Source organism: Meriones unguiculatus, chromosome 4 (assembly GCF_030254825.1).
Source record: "Meriones unguiculatus strain TT.TT164.6M chromosome 4, Bangor_MerUng_6.1, whole genome shotgun sequence".
NCBI classification, from domain to species: Eukaryota; Metazoa; Chordata; class Mammalia; order Rodentia; family Muridae; genus Meriones; species Meriones unguiculatus.
Genome location: NC_083352.1, coordinates 88,678,596 through 88,694,074, shown reverse-complemented (window position 1 = coordinate 88,694,074; position 15,479 = coordinate 88,678,596). Strand labels below are relative to the sequence as shown.

The 15,479-nt window shown below is 44.8% G+C and overlaps 1 protein-coding gene across 14 annotated transcripts in view; it reads right to left on the bottom strand.

Moving 5' to 3' along the window:
* The window catches only part of Kdm2b (lysine demethylase 2B), a 117,054-nt gene continuing 101,575 nt past the window's right edge, over positions 1 to 15,479 (bottom strand). For 7 of the 14 annotated variants that reach the window (XM_060382398.1, XM_021631361.2, XM_060382395.1 and 4 more), the window contains 10 exons: positions 13,498 to 13,641; positions 12,574 to 12,660; positions 12,136 to 12,405; positions 11,813 to 11,926; positions 11,194 to 11,232; positions 10,341 to 11,020; positions 9,455 to 9,618; positions 9,208 to 9,369; positions 8,024 to 8,242; positions 1 to 1,472 (listed from right to left, as the gene is read on the bottom strand). In XM_060382398.1, the coding sequence (XP_060238381.1) occupies positions 1,291 to 1,472; positions 8,024 to 8,242; positions 9,208 to 9,369; positions 9,455 to 9,618; positions 10,341 to 11,020; positions 11,194 to 11,232; positions 11,813 to 11,926; positions 12,136 to 12,405; positions 12,574 to 12,660; positions 13,498 to 13,641 (2,061 nt within the window). In that variant the 3' untranslated portion in view covers positions 1 to 1,290. The remainder of the gene's footprint in view (positions 1,473 to 8,023; positions 8,243 to 9,207; positions 9,370 to 9,454; positions 9,619 to 10,340; positions 11,021 to 11,193; positions 11,233 to 11,812; positions 11,927 to 12,135; positions 12,406 to 12,573; positions 12,661 to 13,497; positions 13,642 to 15,479) is intronic. The other 7 variants (XM_021631360.2, XM_021631362.2, XM_060382396.1 and 4 more) reach the window with 3 other exon arrangements.

Sequence of the window (15,479 nt, the reverse complement as noted above, 5' to 3'; positions counted from 1 at the left end):
TAGTTTTTTCCCAATACCTTTATTAGTTAGAAACAGATCTTTCAATAGGAGAAAAAAAAATGTATATCAGGGCTGCTGCATTTCTAAGATGACATAGTTTGGGGTCCTTAGAGTTAAGAGTCCATTTACCCTGGGCATTCCAATTAGATTTTTGACCCTCTCATAAAACAGAAACCCTCAAACACCAAGTGTGGATTTTTTTTTTTTTTTGTACAACTGTTTATACAAATCCAACAAAGGTAAAACTGCATAAGGGAAAGGCTAGGAAACACCACCATACATCAATGGCACTTATGGATGCAGAACTTGACAACTAGAAAATAATAGCAAGGTTACCAACTTAAGTGAGAACTGAACACTTCAAAGGAGGGGAAAAAGGAAAGGAAGGCTGTGGGCACATTTATTTTACTTGATTCATGGTATAAATTAGATCTATGTGGGTAGAATACAAGAGCTCATGCTTGGAGCAATACCCTCTTGAGTGTAAAGGCTGAAGTCTGCATTGTAAAATCTTGAGGAAAAAGTGAACTCTCTATTGGCAAAGTATTTTACCTGGACTATACGCTTATTCCACAACATGCTTGTGTAACTTCTTGACATACAAAGTGGGCTCTCGGCATCCAGTTAAACATGCTTTTAAGTGGAAGGTCATAGCCCCCTGTCACACCTGGGCACATCTGTAGATTGGGGTTTTATGTTGATGAAGTATAGGTTAAGTTTTCTCCTACCTGAAGGAAAAGTTGGCAGTCTAAATAATAAAAACACTGGTATGCATTCAAATCTTGCATAAATAATTTTAAACAATTTATACAAAAATAGTTCTGCATAATGTAAGATGTAACAAAACCAACTAAACAAAATGTGTCAAGACGGCTGTAGATGGTGTGTGTGGTCCACTCTAAGTTGACACCAGAAGCCTCAGCATTGCAAGGAACAAGCTGCCCCAAGCAAAAACTACCAACAAAAAACACTAGCTCAGGCTTCTAAGAGGATTTCTCCAAAGCTCATCTTCCTTTCCAACTGGAATGTCTTCTAAAGGCCACCTTAGAAATGGTCCAGAAAGCAGTGCAGTTATGATGCAGAAAGAGCAGAGAAAACATCTGGCTCACTCAAACCCAAATGGGTGGTTGAACGGCTTCTCCCTTGGCAAGACTTGGAAAACAGAACTGTGTCTTGTATTCTCTTGTTCCAGATTCCAAAGGGAAATATAAGCCCACTTGTTTTTGCAGTCTTTCCCCCTCCCCGGCTGTGTTCGCCCCAACCCTTCATATTTACACACTTGTCCTGGAACTAGCTTAGTTTTTGTAGAAGTTTTTCTTCCACTTGCCCAAATTGGACACTCACAGACATTTCTGCTATGAATTGCTCACAGCCTTCCTTGGTGACTTGCTTGCAGTACCTCAGGTCAATATGACAGATATTTCCACAGCGTTTGAAGAAGGACAGGCACTGGTCAGTGACCTTATTGCAGTCTGCAAGGAAGAAGAAACAATATGAAGGACAGAAGACACAGAGCCCAAGACTCTACGTCAGGGGTCCAGTAGTAGAGATGTCACACACCTCTAGCCTTTGATGTCCCCAAAGTGGGGATAATTTCAGCTATCAATTGCAAAGCTTAATGTATTTTTGAAAAGGAATGTATTTTTGCCAGGAATGTGAAGACATAAGGTTCTGTTTGCAACACTGTCCATCCCCTGCCCCCTTTCTTCCCCTAAGTCAGGTTCTATCGAAAACATACCACAGGGCTATGTCTAGTCACATACAAAGAGCAAGCATGTCTGTTTACAAAGAAGGTCAGAATGTGTTTAGGAGCTTGTTTGATAGGAATATGAGTATATTCCCAAGTTTTGTCCCCTTCTCTGATTACTCTGTTCAGGTAAATATCCTAGTGGATATGGCTGGATCAGAGTGAGGCAACATCACATAGCCAACAGATGGTTGGATTTTCTTTCTTTTTTTGGGGAGGGGCGAGGGGAAGAGGTTACCTCCAGTTCAATATGGAATGTTTCTATGAAGCCTATGCCAAAGACCAATATATGCTAAAAGGGATTGAAAGATTTGTACATGCACATACAAATTTACTATATCCTGTAGACATCAGTTGTGCATTTTCTTTCTTTCTCTCTCTCTCTCTCTCTTTCTTTTCCTTCCTTCCTTCCTTTTTCCTTCCCTTCCCTTTCTTTCTTTCTTTTTTTTTTTTTTTTTAAGACAGAGTTTCTTTGCATATCCCTGGCTGTCCTGAATTTACTTTGTAGAGCAGGCTGGCCTCAAACTGCCTGCAGGAGACCCATCTGCCTCCCAAGTGCTGGGATTACAGGTTTGTTTTCTTTCATCATTTTGTATATTTCTTTACCCTACTACTTTTAGAACTGAATCCTTATCAGATGGCTTAAATGCTAATCAGGGTTCAACTGAGACCAAGCAAGGTAAATGACTTCTGTGTGAATCAAATGAATGAAAAAATGGTTGTTAGCATCCCGTGAGGGGTATTAATTTTGAAACCTTTTCTTACCATCACTGTTACCACTTTTGAATAAAATAAATGGCCAACTCTTTCAAAACACTGAACACTTATACATTGTTAATCCTACAAACAGGAGCCTTGTACCTACATTTAAATGAGTAATTCACACCATGTCAGGATAGCATCTCTCAAATATAGTAGGAATACAAGCACTTGGAGTAGGCAGTCACAAGAAGCTGAGTCAGAGCCACTGACAAATGAGGGTGGGATAGTTTGAAGGGGGGGAAATATGAGAATGTTAGCAAAGATGCTTCTAAAACACTAATCTCTCAAATATTGTTGCTGTTGTTTTTCAGGCAGGGTCTTCTATGTAGCCTGGCTGGCCTGGAACTGGCTCTGTAAACCAGACTGGTCTCTCTGCCTCCCAAGTGCTATGATTAAAGATGTGCACCACCATAACAACCGGCTCTGCTAATCAACTTTATAAATCTTATTGCAAAAGTTAAATGCAAATGATGATGTCAGCTACTTTGACTCCCTTTATATAGAGTTGATTTTGCTGGTATTAAAAACACACATTCCATATTCTTGCCTTTTTCTCCCCCCCTACCCCCTGTATGTCATGTGAAGGCCCTTATTGAACAGGTCTTTTTTTTTATTTTGTAAATGATATTAATTTATCCTTATTACCTTTAGTCAAAGCTGGCTAGCTATAGGCTGTCATAGGGATCATCCAGCAGTAGGCAGTACTATTTGTGGAAGGTGTGAGGAGCCAGGCTGTAAAGAAGCTTAGTGCACAAAATGGACAAGAGACTGCACAGACAGGCTTCTCTTCCAGTTTCCTAGATAGAAGGGTCTTTTCATCTCCAGGTACAAGATTTGTTGTTTAAGCCTGGGAAAACTGGGTGAAAGTGATTCACCGAAGAGGCCAATAAATGTTGCCTGTCCAAAAGTCAACTTGGAAAAGGAGTCATCTGGAAATACTGGCCACACTGGTGTAAAAAGGTAATTGCCAAGATAAGAACGTAGATGTAAATGGCCTCAAAAGATAAAAATAAAAAATAAAAAATCAGTGTGCCATATGAACAGCAAAGTCCTCTGGATATGAGGTGCCAAGGGAGAGACAGGAGCTGTAAGGCCTCCTGTCTAGATGTGGGAGACTCTTTCAGCGGATTCTCCCTCAACCCCTGGAGGAATGGGATATGGATGGAACTGAACAGCTATTAGGAGAAGGTCAGGGGCTGGAGAGGTGGTTCAGCGGTTAAGAGCACTGACTGCTCTTCCAGAGGACCTAGGTTCAATTCCCAGCACCCACATGGCAGCTCACAACTGTAACTCCTCTTCCAGAGGACCTGGGTTCAATTCCCAGCACCCACATGGCAGCTCACAACTGTAACTCCAAGATCTGATACCCACAGACATACATGCAGGCAAAATACCAATTCACATAAAATTAAATAAAATTATACCCCACCAGGCCACAGAGAAAGACAATGCAGCCAGTCTTGATGAGACCTGATAGACTAGGATCAGAAGGAAGCAGAGGAAAACCTCCCCTATCAATCAGTGGACTTGGGGAGGGGCATGCGTAGAGAAGGGTGAGGGTTGATGGGGCTGGGAGGGGAGGAGGGAGGTGTTCACGGGGGAATACAAAGTGAATAAAGTAATTAATAAAAATTAAAAAATCTTATATTCACACACAAAAAAATGGAGAAGGTTAAGTTAGAGGGGTCTAGGTGCATCCTGAAAAGGTTCCTGGAGTGGTAGGGAAACATGGGGGAGCCATTCTGTCCAATGCATACAATGACCTCACCCAGAGACAATCATGATTTTTTTTTTTTCCTCATAGCAGGGAGACAAAAATCTAACCACCAAGGAATTTCCTTATCAAAAACCCAAATTTCTGGCCTTACCCTGGAGTTCACAGGAAACAATAAATTGGATGGCTAATAAGCTAAATAACATGAAGTTCACTAACCCTGAATGGTAAACATTTTCAAAAAGACTTCTTAGATGCCAATGTCATAAGCTTCTCTTGCTTTCTAAAGCTAACTGTGGGGTTCTGTTTGTGTTTGTGGTTTTGAGACAGAATTCTGGCAGGGCCTTGTTTTGTGAAAAGTGCTTTATCACTGAGCTCCATTCCTGATCCCCTATCAAGGATAACTGATAACAAGATAAGGACTAGTCAACATGGGGCCTCCTATGTCACAGTGAATATAGAAATGAGTGGGTTTCTCTTCCCCCACCCCCAATACTGGCAAAATTCCTTTCCTATTTTTACTTAAAATTGACCTCAAGAAGGGGGGGAATATCAAAGAAGCTAACTAGAAAAAAGGGGCTCTTGGAAAGGGGGAGAGATTCTTTTTAGAAGCATCTTTTTTGTCAGTTTTCTTATGTGCAGAGATGGCTTAGTGGTTAAGAAGACCTAGATTAGGTTCCCAGAAGTCACTGGCAGAGGATCTGACACCTTTTCTGATTGCTGCAGGCACCAGGCACACACATAATGTAAATACCACACACACGTAATGTAAATCTAAAGAACTCCAAATATGAAGGGGGGGGACACATTCCGATACTATATACTGTCAAAGATGTGAAATCCCCAGTGGTAGTGCAAAATAGAAAAGTCCACTCTAAAATTTAGTAATGGTCCCCAAGCAGCCTGAAAAGTTCATGAAGACTCCGAGACCAATGGAATAGAATCAAGGTTCTTTGGTTAAATTAATACTAATAAATGTAAAATAATAATTGTTAATGGAGACAAAGTCTCTCTACAAAGCCTGAGTGCTAGAATTAAAGGTATGAGCTACCCACACCAGGGTAGTTAAATTGGTTTAAACAACTTTTAAAAATATTTGTGACCACACACACAAAGGACAGTTTTGATGGTTAGCTTTCTCCTTCCCATCATGTGGAACCTGAGGATCAAACTTGGATCATGAGGCTTGGCAATATATGCCATTTTGTGGGCCCTCAAATGATTTTTGACAAAGGCATAAAATATATTTCAATAGGGGAATAGTCTTTTCAATGAATGATGCTGGGAAAACTGAAAGCCTACTTACAAAAGAATAGCTGAATTCCCCACCACCACATAGCATACACAATTATAGAAAAATCTTTATGACTTTAGATATGGCAATTATTTCCCTAATATCACTCACACACACACACTTAATTGAAGTGTTGGAGAAAAGGCTTAGCAATTAAAGAGTGTCTGTTGTTGCATAGGCCCTGAGTTTGGGTCCTAGAACCCAGATTTGGTGACTCACCACCTCTTGTAATTGCAGTTCAAGGGGACCCAACTCATACACACACACTCTCTCCCATCTCCCCACATCTCTCCACACTCAGACAGTTAAGAGACAAAGACGTCTACAAAACTGAAATAAAAGATAATTAATGGATAAAGCACTAATTCTCATCTCCACTTGTGGGAGTTAGAAGTCAGGGGAGAAAACCTTTCACTTTCTGAAGCAACTTGGGTCACAAACCAGGGGTTTATTATACTCAACTAACAACTACACATGAATAATAAAAAATGTTTTATATACTCCGCCCAACAAAAGACCAGCCAAGAAGGAAGATATGGAGGCAAGGAAGGACGGCGTTCAAAACAAGAACTGGGGTGGTGGTAGGTTAGGCTCCTGAATAGTAGCAAATCCATATGGGAATAATGATTTACAGAGAAACTTGAAGGGCGGGGGGAAGGCCGGAGGTAGGAGCATTGTCCTGCAGAAACAACTGACTGTGTGACGAGTAAGTTTTAACAGGATATTCAGTTTTGCTGTACAGTTTGCTTCAGAGCTAAACAAAACCAAAAAGGCAATTATTAACTAGCAAAACTCAGATGTCATGCAGGAAGTGTACTCAATACATTATTTGGCTTAATTAGTGACCAAAGTGTACAAGATCCTAAGGTCAACATTAGCAACTTTAAAAACTGGAATAGAGGGGGAAAGTAGAGTCAGAGTAACAGGAGGGTACAATAGTAATTTAATCCTTATGTTGTATATAGACATCTGAAAGGAAATGGCAGCACATGCCCACTATCTAGTAATACATAAATGTAAACTGGACAAATTGGGGTCTAGTGGTGGCCAAAGGGGTAAGGATCAGAAAGAGGCCAGATCTGATCTATGAGAGCACCTGGTATTTATGTCTAGGAACAAATGCAGCTTCACCAGCAACAACTGTGTGCCAGATCCTCCAACCATATGAACATGGCCATCTTATGGCACTTTATCATTAATTCAGTTATACTGATGGGAGGTAAGTACAAAACAAGGAGAGATCAAGTATAGAATGTATGCCATAACATGTTGTAACTTTGGTTTGTTTTGAAATAGGTTCTCAGGTGGCCCAGGATGGCCTTGACCTGCTGTGTAGTAGAGGACTGAAATTTAGATGCTACTGCCTCTGTCTTCTGGGTACTTTGAGCTACAATACCACTGGCTTTTCAAAAAGAATGTAGGTATATGATCTCAGTGTATTGCGATGGATAAATAAAATGCAGATGATTTACACACACTCCCACATAGTTCTTGAAATGCACTACACATCCATAACAACTAGAACATAGGGAAAGATTTAGTATAACTTAAGAGCTTAGAACCAGATGCTAGCAGCTATCACCCTTCAAGTCTCAACTGAGGTCTTGAGCTGGTGTCATATGGGAATGAAATCTCACTTCAGCACAGCTCTTTGCCCGTTAGTGTTGAAATTCCCCCTATCAAACCTTCACAATGAGGAGAAATAGCTTCTACGGGCTCTAGGTACAGAATGATCCCAAACTGTCTAAACCCCCCACCCTACCTGGTGTGTAGCAGGGACATGGCTATAAAGACAAGTAACAGCAGAACATAGTACAGTTGTGTCAAATGCAATTACAGTGAGACAAGGGCGTCCCTTAATGTCTTGAGAAAAGAACAACTTTCTCCCTTTTATTTAATTGCAAATTTTGTCTCACATAAAAGTAACAGTTCCAATCCAGACTACCTTAACCATTAGTCAACTGTTGACTGAGGATAAGTGGCCTTGCCATGTGCAACCAAGCTCCGGATCCTTCAAAACCAACCAACTCCAGTCAAAGAACAATGGAAAGAATAAGGACCCTGTAAGATGTGACCGACATAAATAGTGGAAATATCTGTGGGAATTTCATTTCTAAAACAGGCTCCTTGATAGAAGGATCATAAGGGGCACACACAGGCAGAAAGATATGGTTTCCATTAGTCAACCCTGTATTCAGTGGCTCCTGCTTCCCAGCCCATGGCTGTTGCCCACACTCTGGCTACAGGCATGAGCTTGTTGCTCATACCCAGGAGATGTCCCCAGGCTATAGTTTGGATCAGGAACCAGTTATATACTCTCCCTGATGTTAGCACTGTTCTTTGATAGGAATTATTACAGTTCTAACAGTAACTTCCTCTCTAGAGTTGGTGGTAACATTCACTTGTATTTCTAGGCATTGTAACCAGACAGTAGTTCTTAGTAAATAGCCAGTGCCCAGCTGTTGCACTGATGCTAGGAAGTCCCCAGGTATAGGGTCCATCTTACCTGAGAGGATGATCTCTGTCAGAGAGTCTCTGGTGGTGGTGCCGACTGCAGTGAGCAGGTTGATGGACTGATCAGTGACGTGGTTACAGTAACTGAGGTGGAGCTTGGAGAGCAGGGGCATATGGCGGATAATGAGCCGCAGGGAGGCATCTGTGATGTCCAGGCCAGCTAGGCGCAGTTCTACAATGTTCCGGAGTTTGCTCCGATTGTCCATCTGACCTGTTGGGGCAGGTAGGAGAGAGGCAACCCATGAATCTGAACAGGGAAATCCAGTCCTGCTGCTGGTCTGTTACTGTACAGGGCCCAAGGTCATGAAGTGTACCCTGCCCCAAGCCAGAATTTCAGCATTAAAAACTAGAAGCTTTCACATCAGAATTTGTATCTCTAGATTCTCTAAAGAAATCAGAATTCAAAAACATGGTTGGAGGATCTGTCCTCAATCTATTGTTGTCAAGACTACATTCTAGCAGTACTGAGTCCAAGTTGGTCCTTGTCTTTCCTGTTAAGAAAATTTAGGGGCTAGAGAGATGGCTCAGTAGATAAGAACACTGTCTGCTCTTTCAGAGTTCCTGAGTTTAAGGCCCAGCAACCACATGGTGGCTCACAACCATCTACACAATGATCTGATGCCCTCTTCTGGCCTTCAGGTGTTCATGCAGATAGAGTGCTCACATACATTAATAAAGAAAAAAAAAAATCATCAGAGTAATCCCAACACTCAGGGAGACAAAGGTAGGCAGATCTCTGTGAGTTCAAGGCCAGCCTGGTCTACAAAGAGTCTAGGATAGCTAAGGCTACACAAAGAAACCCTGACTTATTTTTATTTTTTTAATAAAGAAAAAAAAGAAAAAAAAATGCGGACACAGCCTAAATTTTATCCCAAAATAGCACAGCTGGCCTAGAAATGCCCCACTGCCCTTGTCTGTTGTCACCCCACCTCATACATGTACCATTTGAGCTTTGGCTGGGGGGTGGGCCCAGGCAGCTCACCTAGGAGCATACTCTCAAACCCAAAGCAATGTCTTCCAGCAAAGGGCTGAGGCCAGAGAAAGCTGATGATACATACACCATCTGGGAGGGGAGATACAGGTAGACACCCTGTTCAAAACTGAACAGGGTGTCTTGGTCACCCCATCTCCATGAGACAGACCCCCTTGGGGTACAGTCCCAGCCTGGCAGCTCACCTGGCCTATTGTCTGTGGGTGGGGACAGGAGATCCCGCATCTGGGCATCCTTTAGTCCTTCTACCCACTGGACATCCAGGGTCCGGAGCAATGGACAACTGGAGCTACAGAGGGCTGAGACAGCGATCCATGAGCAGCCTGACAGCACCAAGTCTCGGAGCCCTAGGAAATGAGATGAGGGTAGAAGTTGGGTGATACAGTCCAGGCATCATTACTGCACATTTGGAATCCTTAACCAAAAGCTTACCAGGCAACCGGTTGATGAGCCAACTCAGCTGCTTCTTGGAGATATTGGTCCAGCTGAGGTCAAGGGAGACAGGCTGTCGCCGGATGATGCCACTTAGCATCAGGGGTGTAATAGACTTGCAGTGGTTCAGGTCGATGCGGGTCCACAACCGCTTATCGCAGCACCTGGGAGTTAGGCCAGGCAGGGAAAATCAGCAGAGTTGGCATCTCACCTGGAGAACTTGCCATCCTCAAGAGGAAGTTCCTTTAAGATTCAGCCCTCGGGGGCTAGAGAGAGCTCAGTGGTTAGGAGCACTGCCTGCTCTTCCAGAGGTCCTGAGTTTGATTCCCAGCAACCACATAGTGGCTCCCAACCATCACGTACTGGGATGGGATGCTCTCTTCTGGCGGGCAGGTGTACATGCAGATAGAGCACTCATATATGTAAAATAAATAATTAATTATATTAACATTCAGCCCTCTACAATGTATTTAGAATCCACCCTGACCACATTTGGGCACCTCTGTTGATGACCACATGCTTACATAGAATAGGTTAGGAAGTACTCTCCATAAAATATCCCCTGGGCCTCACTACGCCTTCTATAGGACACACCTCCTAACAACCCCTGTGGAGGCACTGGATCCTCCTGTTTAGGATAGAAGATCAGAAACTCAGCTAAAACCAGAATACTGGAAAATGTCAGGCTAGAATTAGTCAATACAGGCTAATTACATTACTCATACTTAACTTCAGCTAAGTCTAGACAAGGAACTCTATGTGGTCCTTAGTTTCCCATATTAGAAAAGCAAATGGGTGTGATGCCTCCATTAGCAATTCAAGGAATCTATGCTGCCATAGACTATCCTGAGCCCCAACCTAAGCCCTACGCAGGACTGTTCCTCACCAGCGGTTCCAGGTCCTGCAGACCCGCATGCAGACACACAGGTCATGGTGGCTGAGGTAGCTGAAGACTGCCATCCACACCTCCCTATGCATGACATGAGCTGCTCCATCATCCAGGGGCAGCGAGTCAGGTGGGGGGCTGATGGGTGGCGGCCGGATCACATGACGCTCCATCTGGATGCACTTGGGTGGGGATGCAGAGGGTGGGGGTCGGGAAATAACACGAGGTGGGCTGCGCAGGCCAGGTCCCAATGGGTGCCGAAGCTCCCGAGGAGTGCCATTGAGCCCTTTGCTGAAGCGGTGGGGGCGTTCGCAGTGGCTTAGGGGCCTCTTTGGCTCCTCATTCTCACTCTCTGGCTCTGACTTGATGGGCTGATGGTTTTCGTGGGCCAAGGTACTCTCTGTTTTCTGGATCTCATGGTTGAGCTCCTTGCTTAGCTCTTTGCTCAACTCTTTGTTGGGAAGGCGCCGTTTCCGGCGCATCTTCACCTTTTTCTTTTCTTCTGGGCCTTCAGCCCCCTCAGTGCTAGGCCCAGCAGTGGGTGAGCTGGAACGTGACTGGTCACTCTCCCTGGTCTTAGGAGGTGCCTCAGGCAGATCGTCCTCTGGTTCCTGCTTGAAGCGCCGAAGGGGCTTGTTGGCCAGTGCCAGCCGATCCTCAGCGTTCTTCCAGGAACGCCGCTGCAGGACAGAGAAAGGGGTGCTGATGGGTGGCCTGTGATTAACCCATACAGTTCGGGGCAGCACCCACCCCACACTCTATCATGGGATATACAAAGGCCACTGGTTGTGTTGCCTATAGCTCTGACAGCTGAAAGTGGGCTGCAGGTACATGAGAGAAGGGAAGATGGTACCTTTTTCCTGAAAAGCTTATCTTCTTTGCCAGGTTTTAGCTGTCATAGGGAAGAAAGGATACAGAGCTTGTTCTTGGACTGGAGAAAGATGGTCCCCTTTATACCACACCACACCGCAAGCGCAATCTCTTCAGCAAGGGCTAGAAGGACATTTTTCCACAAAGCCATGCCTTTCAATCTGACTAACAGACAGCATAATTCTGCCTGTTGCTTTCCCAGAGAATGATAGATATAATGGAAAATGGTTAATTGTTCCCACCCAGCTGACCTCCCACCAGAGACAGATCACAAATGGCAGTTTCCCACTAACAGCAGCACCACGGCTGAGGGAGCCCTGAACTGGAGACCAGGCAGGGGGCATCCCTAAACAAGCCTAAGCCAGGAGCTTCTCCAGGTGCCACCTTGTGGCAAGGCCCATTAGCAAAGCGGGGGGGTGGGGAGGTGGGGGGAGACCAGGACCTTCCCAGCTGCAGTTTCCCCAACCAACAGAGGCTTCTCAACCTCACAGAGCTTCTCGGGTCTGCCACAGGAGCATCACCAGGGATACTGGGGAGTGAAGAGGAGGACAGCCTGGACTTGCAAGTCCCCAGGGCCTCAGGAGGGTGGGGCGTGGGAGCACCTGCTGCTGGAAGTAAGTGAGACTGGATCTCCACCAAGGGCTGAGACTGCTGCCTAGAGGGGGCCTCGGCGAGAGGTGAGAGGAGGAACCGGGGGACGTTTGAAGCGTCGAGGCCTAAAGGGGGTGGGAAGAGGAGTGACTTCGCTGGCTTTTCTCTTTCTTTTGGGCCAGGCTCTCAGGATTTGGGTGACCTGCTCAGGGCAGCTCTTAAGAGGCCAGGATCCTGAGTTCTACCCATTAACCTTCCCTGGTCCCCACCCCACACCCCACACCTAAGACCCACCACACCACCCTTTTGATGCCCAGGGCCTCCCAGTTCTTACCCGCTTGCGTCCACTCAGCTCTTGGGGCTTCTCATATTTCCGCTTCCTTCTCAGGTGCACATCATCAGACTTTCGGCGTAGGATGCTATCTGAGGGCACCTTCTTGGGGTGCTCATCTGACCTGCGTCGGGGAGCCTCTTCACACTCACTCCTCCGCTTGGCAGGCTCCTGCCCTTCCTTGTTGTCCCGGTTCATCTTCTGCTCCTTGAGCAAGGAGCCAGGCAGGTTGGAAGCATACTTAAAGCCAGGGCCACGCTTTTGCTTGTAGGCCAAAAAGAAAGAAGAACAATCCAACTGTATATCTTTGAACTTGCTCTTCTTTTCCCAGCCCACTGCACCCCACTTGACTGACAACCAGGGATAGGCTGGTTGTGGCAAGGTCCAGCCCATTCCTTTCTGCCAACCCGACCCAACCACGGACTTGGAGTCCGCACTCACTTTCCCGGTCTTGCCAGCATGGTTACACTTCGGACACTCCCAGCAGTTGGGAAGCTCATCATTGACCACACCCTCTGATTCCTTAATCTGCAAGAACAGGACAGGTCTTAGTGGGCATAAAAGAGGGAGTCCAGAGGGTCCACAAGGATACAAGGTCTCTTTAAGACACAGTCAGCCTCAGCATTTACATCCCTCCCCCAAAGCCAGATGCATCTTGTACCTAGCCAAAAGAAAGAATCCACCATCGTGGTTGTGTTATTTAACTCAGCTGAGCACTGGAGAAGTAGTAAAGCAGTAATTAGCAGGGGAGGCTGGCTTCCAAAGCCATGGATAAGCACCTTCAGGTGGGTGTGATGAGGAAACAAGGGCCAAAACAAAGCCCCTCACCCCTTGTAGCCCAAATATGAATGCATTCTCCTGGGAGAGAGACATGTGGCAGCATAGAATGTGTTCTTCCTTTCCAAGGTGGAATCAGCTGCCTGAGCCAGGCAGGCACAGAGGTCACCCAGAAGGCAGTCCTGTCCTAGCATATCACAAGAACCGGTTCCTGGTGCAGAGGTACAGGAGAGCAACCACCCTTAGGACCCGCCCTCCCTGGCCCAGGTCCTTTTCTCACAGAAAACAGGAGAAAGGATCCTTGTTTTCTGTCTCCTGAGATGTTTGGACCCTGTTATGGTTCTGAGTACCGGGTGTTCAGAAGGAACTGAAGTTATTCACTCAGTACATTACTTCAAACTCTTGCTGCCCTGGAGTTATCACCTAAAAGAGAATGCCCTAGAATGAGGGTCCTCTAGGAGCTCAGCATGCCACCTGTGTATCCTTACCACTTGAGCAGCAGTCTCTAAAGTGGGAACCCAGCTACTACATCAGAATCAGGCCCTGAAGCATGGGGTGGGGGATATCCCGAGCCCTTAGGAATGCTACCTTAAGGCATCCAGGGTGGATGATCTCGTTGCAGATGGAGCACTCCATGAGCATGAGGTTAAACTTGCCTTCTTCCTCTTCCACCGTGTCCTCCTTCCCTGCCTCGCCACACACAAGGCACACAGCGGTGTGGGGCAGCACTGGCTGAGGACCCAAGAAACATGCAAGTCATCAGGGAGTAAAGACAGACCTCACTGGGGACTAGGCCTGTCAGGCATCATCAGGAAGCTGGTAATGGCGAATTTTCAACCTGTTTTCATACTACCAGTGCCAAGCACAAGAACTAGGAATACAACAATGAACAAAACAGATAAAAATCTCTTCTATCTTGAGCTTAGCTTTTGGAGGAATGAGGCAGACAAAGGGAAGAACATTTTGTTTATACAGACAAATTTAAGTGTAGATAGAGGTCAGGCAAGGCTTCCCACTTGGAAAAGATCAGAAAGAATTGTGTCCACAGAGGGCTAAAGCTTTTCTTACCATTTTTATCAAGCCACAATCCACAGCCTCAGTACCCAAGACCCCAAAAGAGGACTGTGGAGCCATAGCTATCTTGAGTAAGAGCAAGACATTATTGCCTTCTGCAATAACAGTACAAAAGCATGGGTGGGTGAAAAACGTTGGGACCTCATTACTTTACTAGATGCCTGAGCCTCCCATCCAGACAACCAAGTCACTCAAGTCAAGTGTACTGAAAAGATCACATTAAGTTCCACTTAATGTCTTTGATTATTAACTTTACAAAAACCTCAACCCTTGAACACACATCCTTTCCACACACGAAGTATGAACATAATACTTCCCCATGCTGAGGGACTATTATCAGAGGAAGAGTACATGTGACTAAGTTTTGCGCTCAACTGACCACCAGGTTCTCCATAAAACATCTTCATTTTATTTTGTTTCTACTACTATTTATTTGTTTAGAGACAGGGTTTTACACTGTAGCCCAGGGCATCTATCTAGAAACTCATGACCTGCCTGCTTCAGCTTCCCGTTACTAAGATTACTACCATGAGATAACATGTCTAGCTTAGAACATAATTTTTATTTGAAAGAGTAGAAGAACCAGTAGCTGCTGTTGTATTTTCTTGAAAATGTGAACCTGTTATTTAGAATCAAACAAACAAACAAACAAACAAAAACAAAAAAACTTGTCAATTGACGAAATTCATGAATCTAAGTGTAAATGAAGTTTTCCTTCACCTGGTAGTTCTTCCATGGCCAGGAAAAGGCTTTTTTATCAGAATGATGGTAATACTATCAAATGTGATTTATGTGCAGATGGTTAGAGTACATTGCAATCTTTGGGAAATGGCCTCAGTCACCAGTGTTTATAAGCATAACTGCAGAAGCAAGGGCAAGACTGATAACTTTTAATGTAACAGTATGAAAAGCTGATTGTTACAATTTCAGATTCCATTTTGCAACTAACTTTAAGAAGTTAACAGGGGTTGGACTGATGGCTCAGCAGTTAAGAGTACTGTTTGCTCTTCCAGAGGTCCTGAGTTCAATTCCCAGCAACCATATGGTGACTCACAACCATCTATACTGAGATCTGATGCCCTCTTCTGGCAAACAGGTGTACGTGAGTTAGAGCACTCATCTATAAAATAAATAAATCTTAAAAAAGGAGGAGGAGGAAAAGGAGGGAGAGAGGAGAAGGAGGAGGAGGTAGAAGGAGTAGAAGTTGTTAGTTGTTGCCAGGACAACGATGACTCAATCCTTTAGTCCCAGCACTCAGTAGGCAGAGGCAAATGGATCTCTGCCTGGTCTACACAGTGAGTTCCAGGACAGCCAGGGCTACACAGAGAAAACCGGTTTTGAAAACAAACAAAATAAAATAAAAAGAAGCTGCTACTTGTGAGATTCTGATGGCTCTTGAAAGAACCCAGGCTTATCTGCAGAAGCAATTAGCATGTTCCTCCCTTGCTCAAGTGTCTGTGGGAGGCTGGATTTTTCCTCATTCTCTAACCAAATCA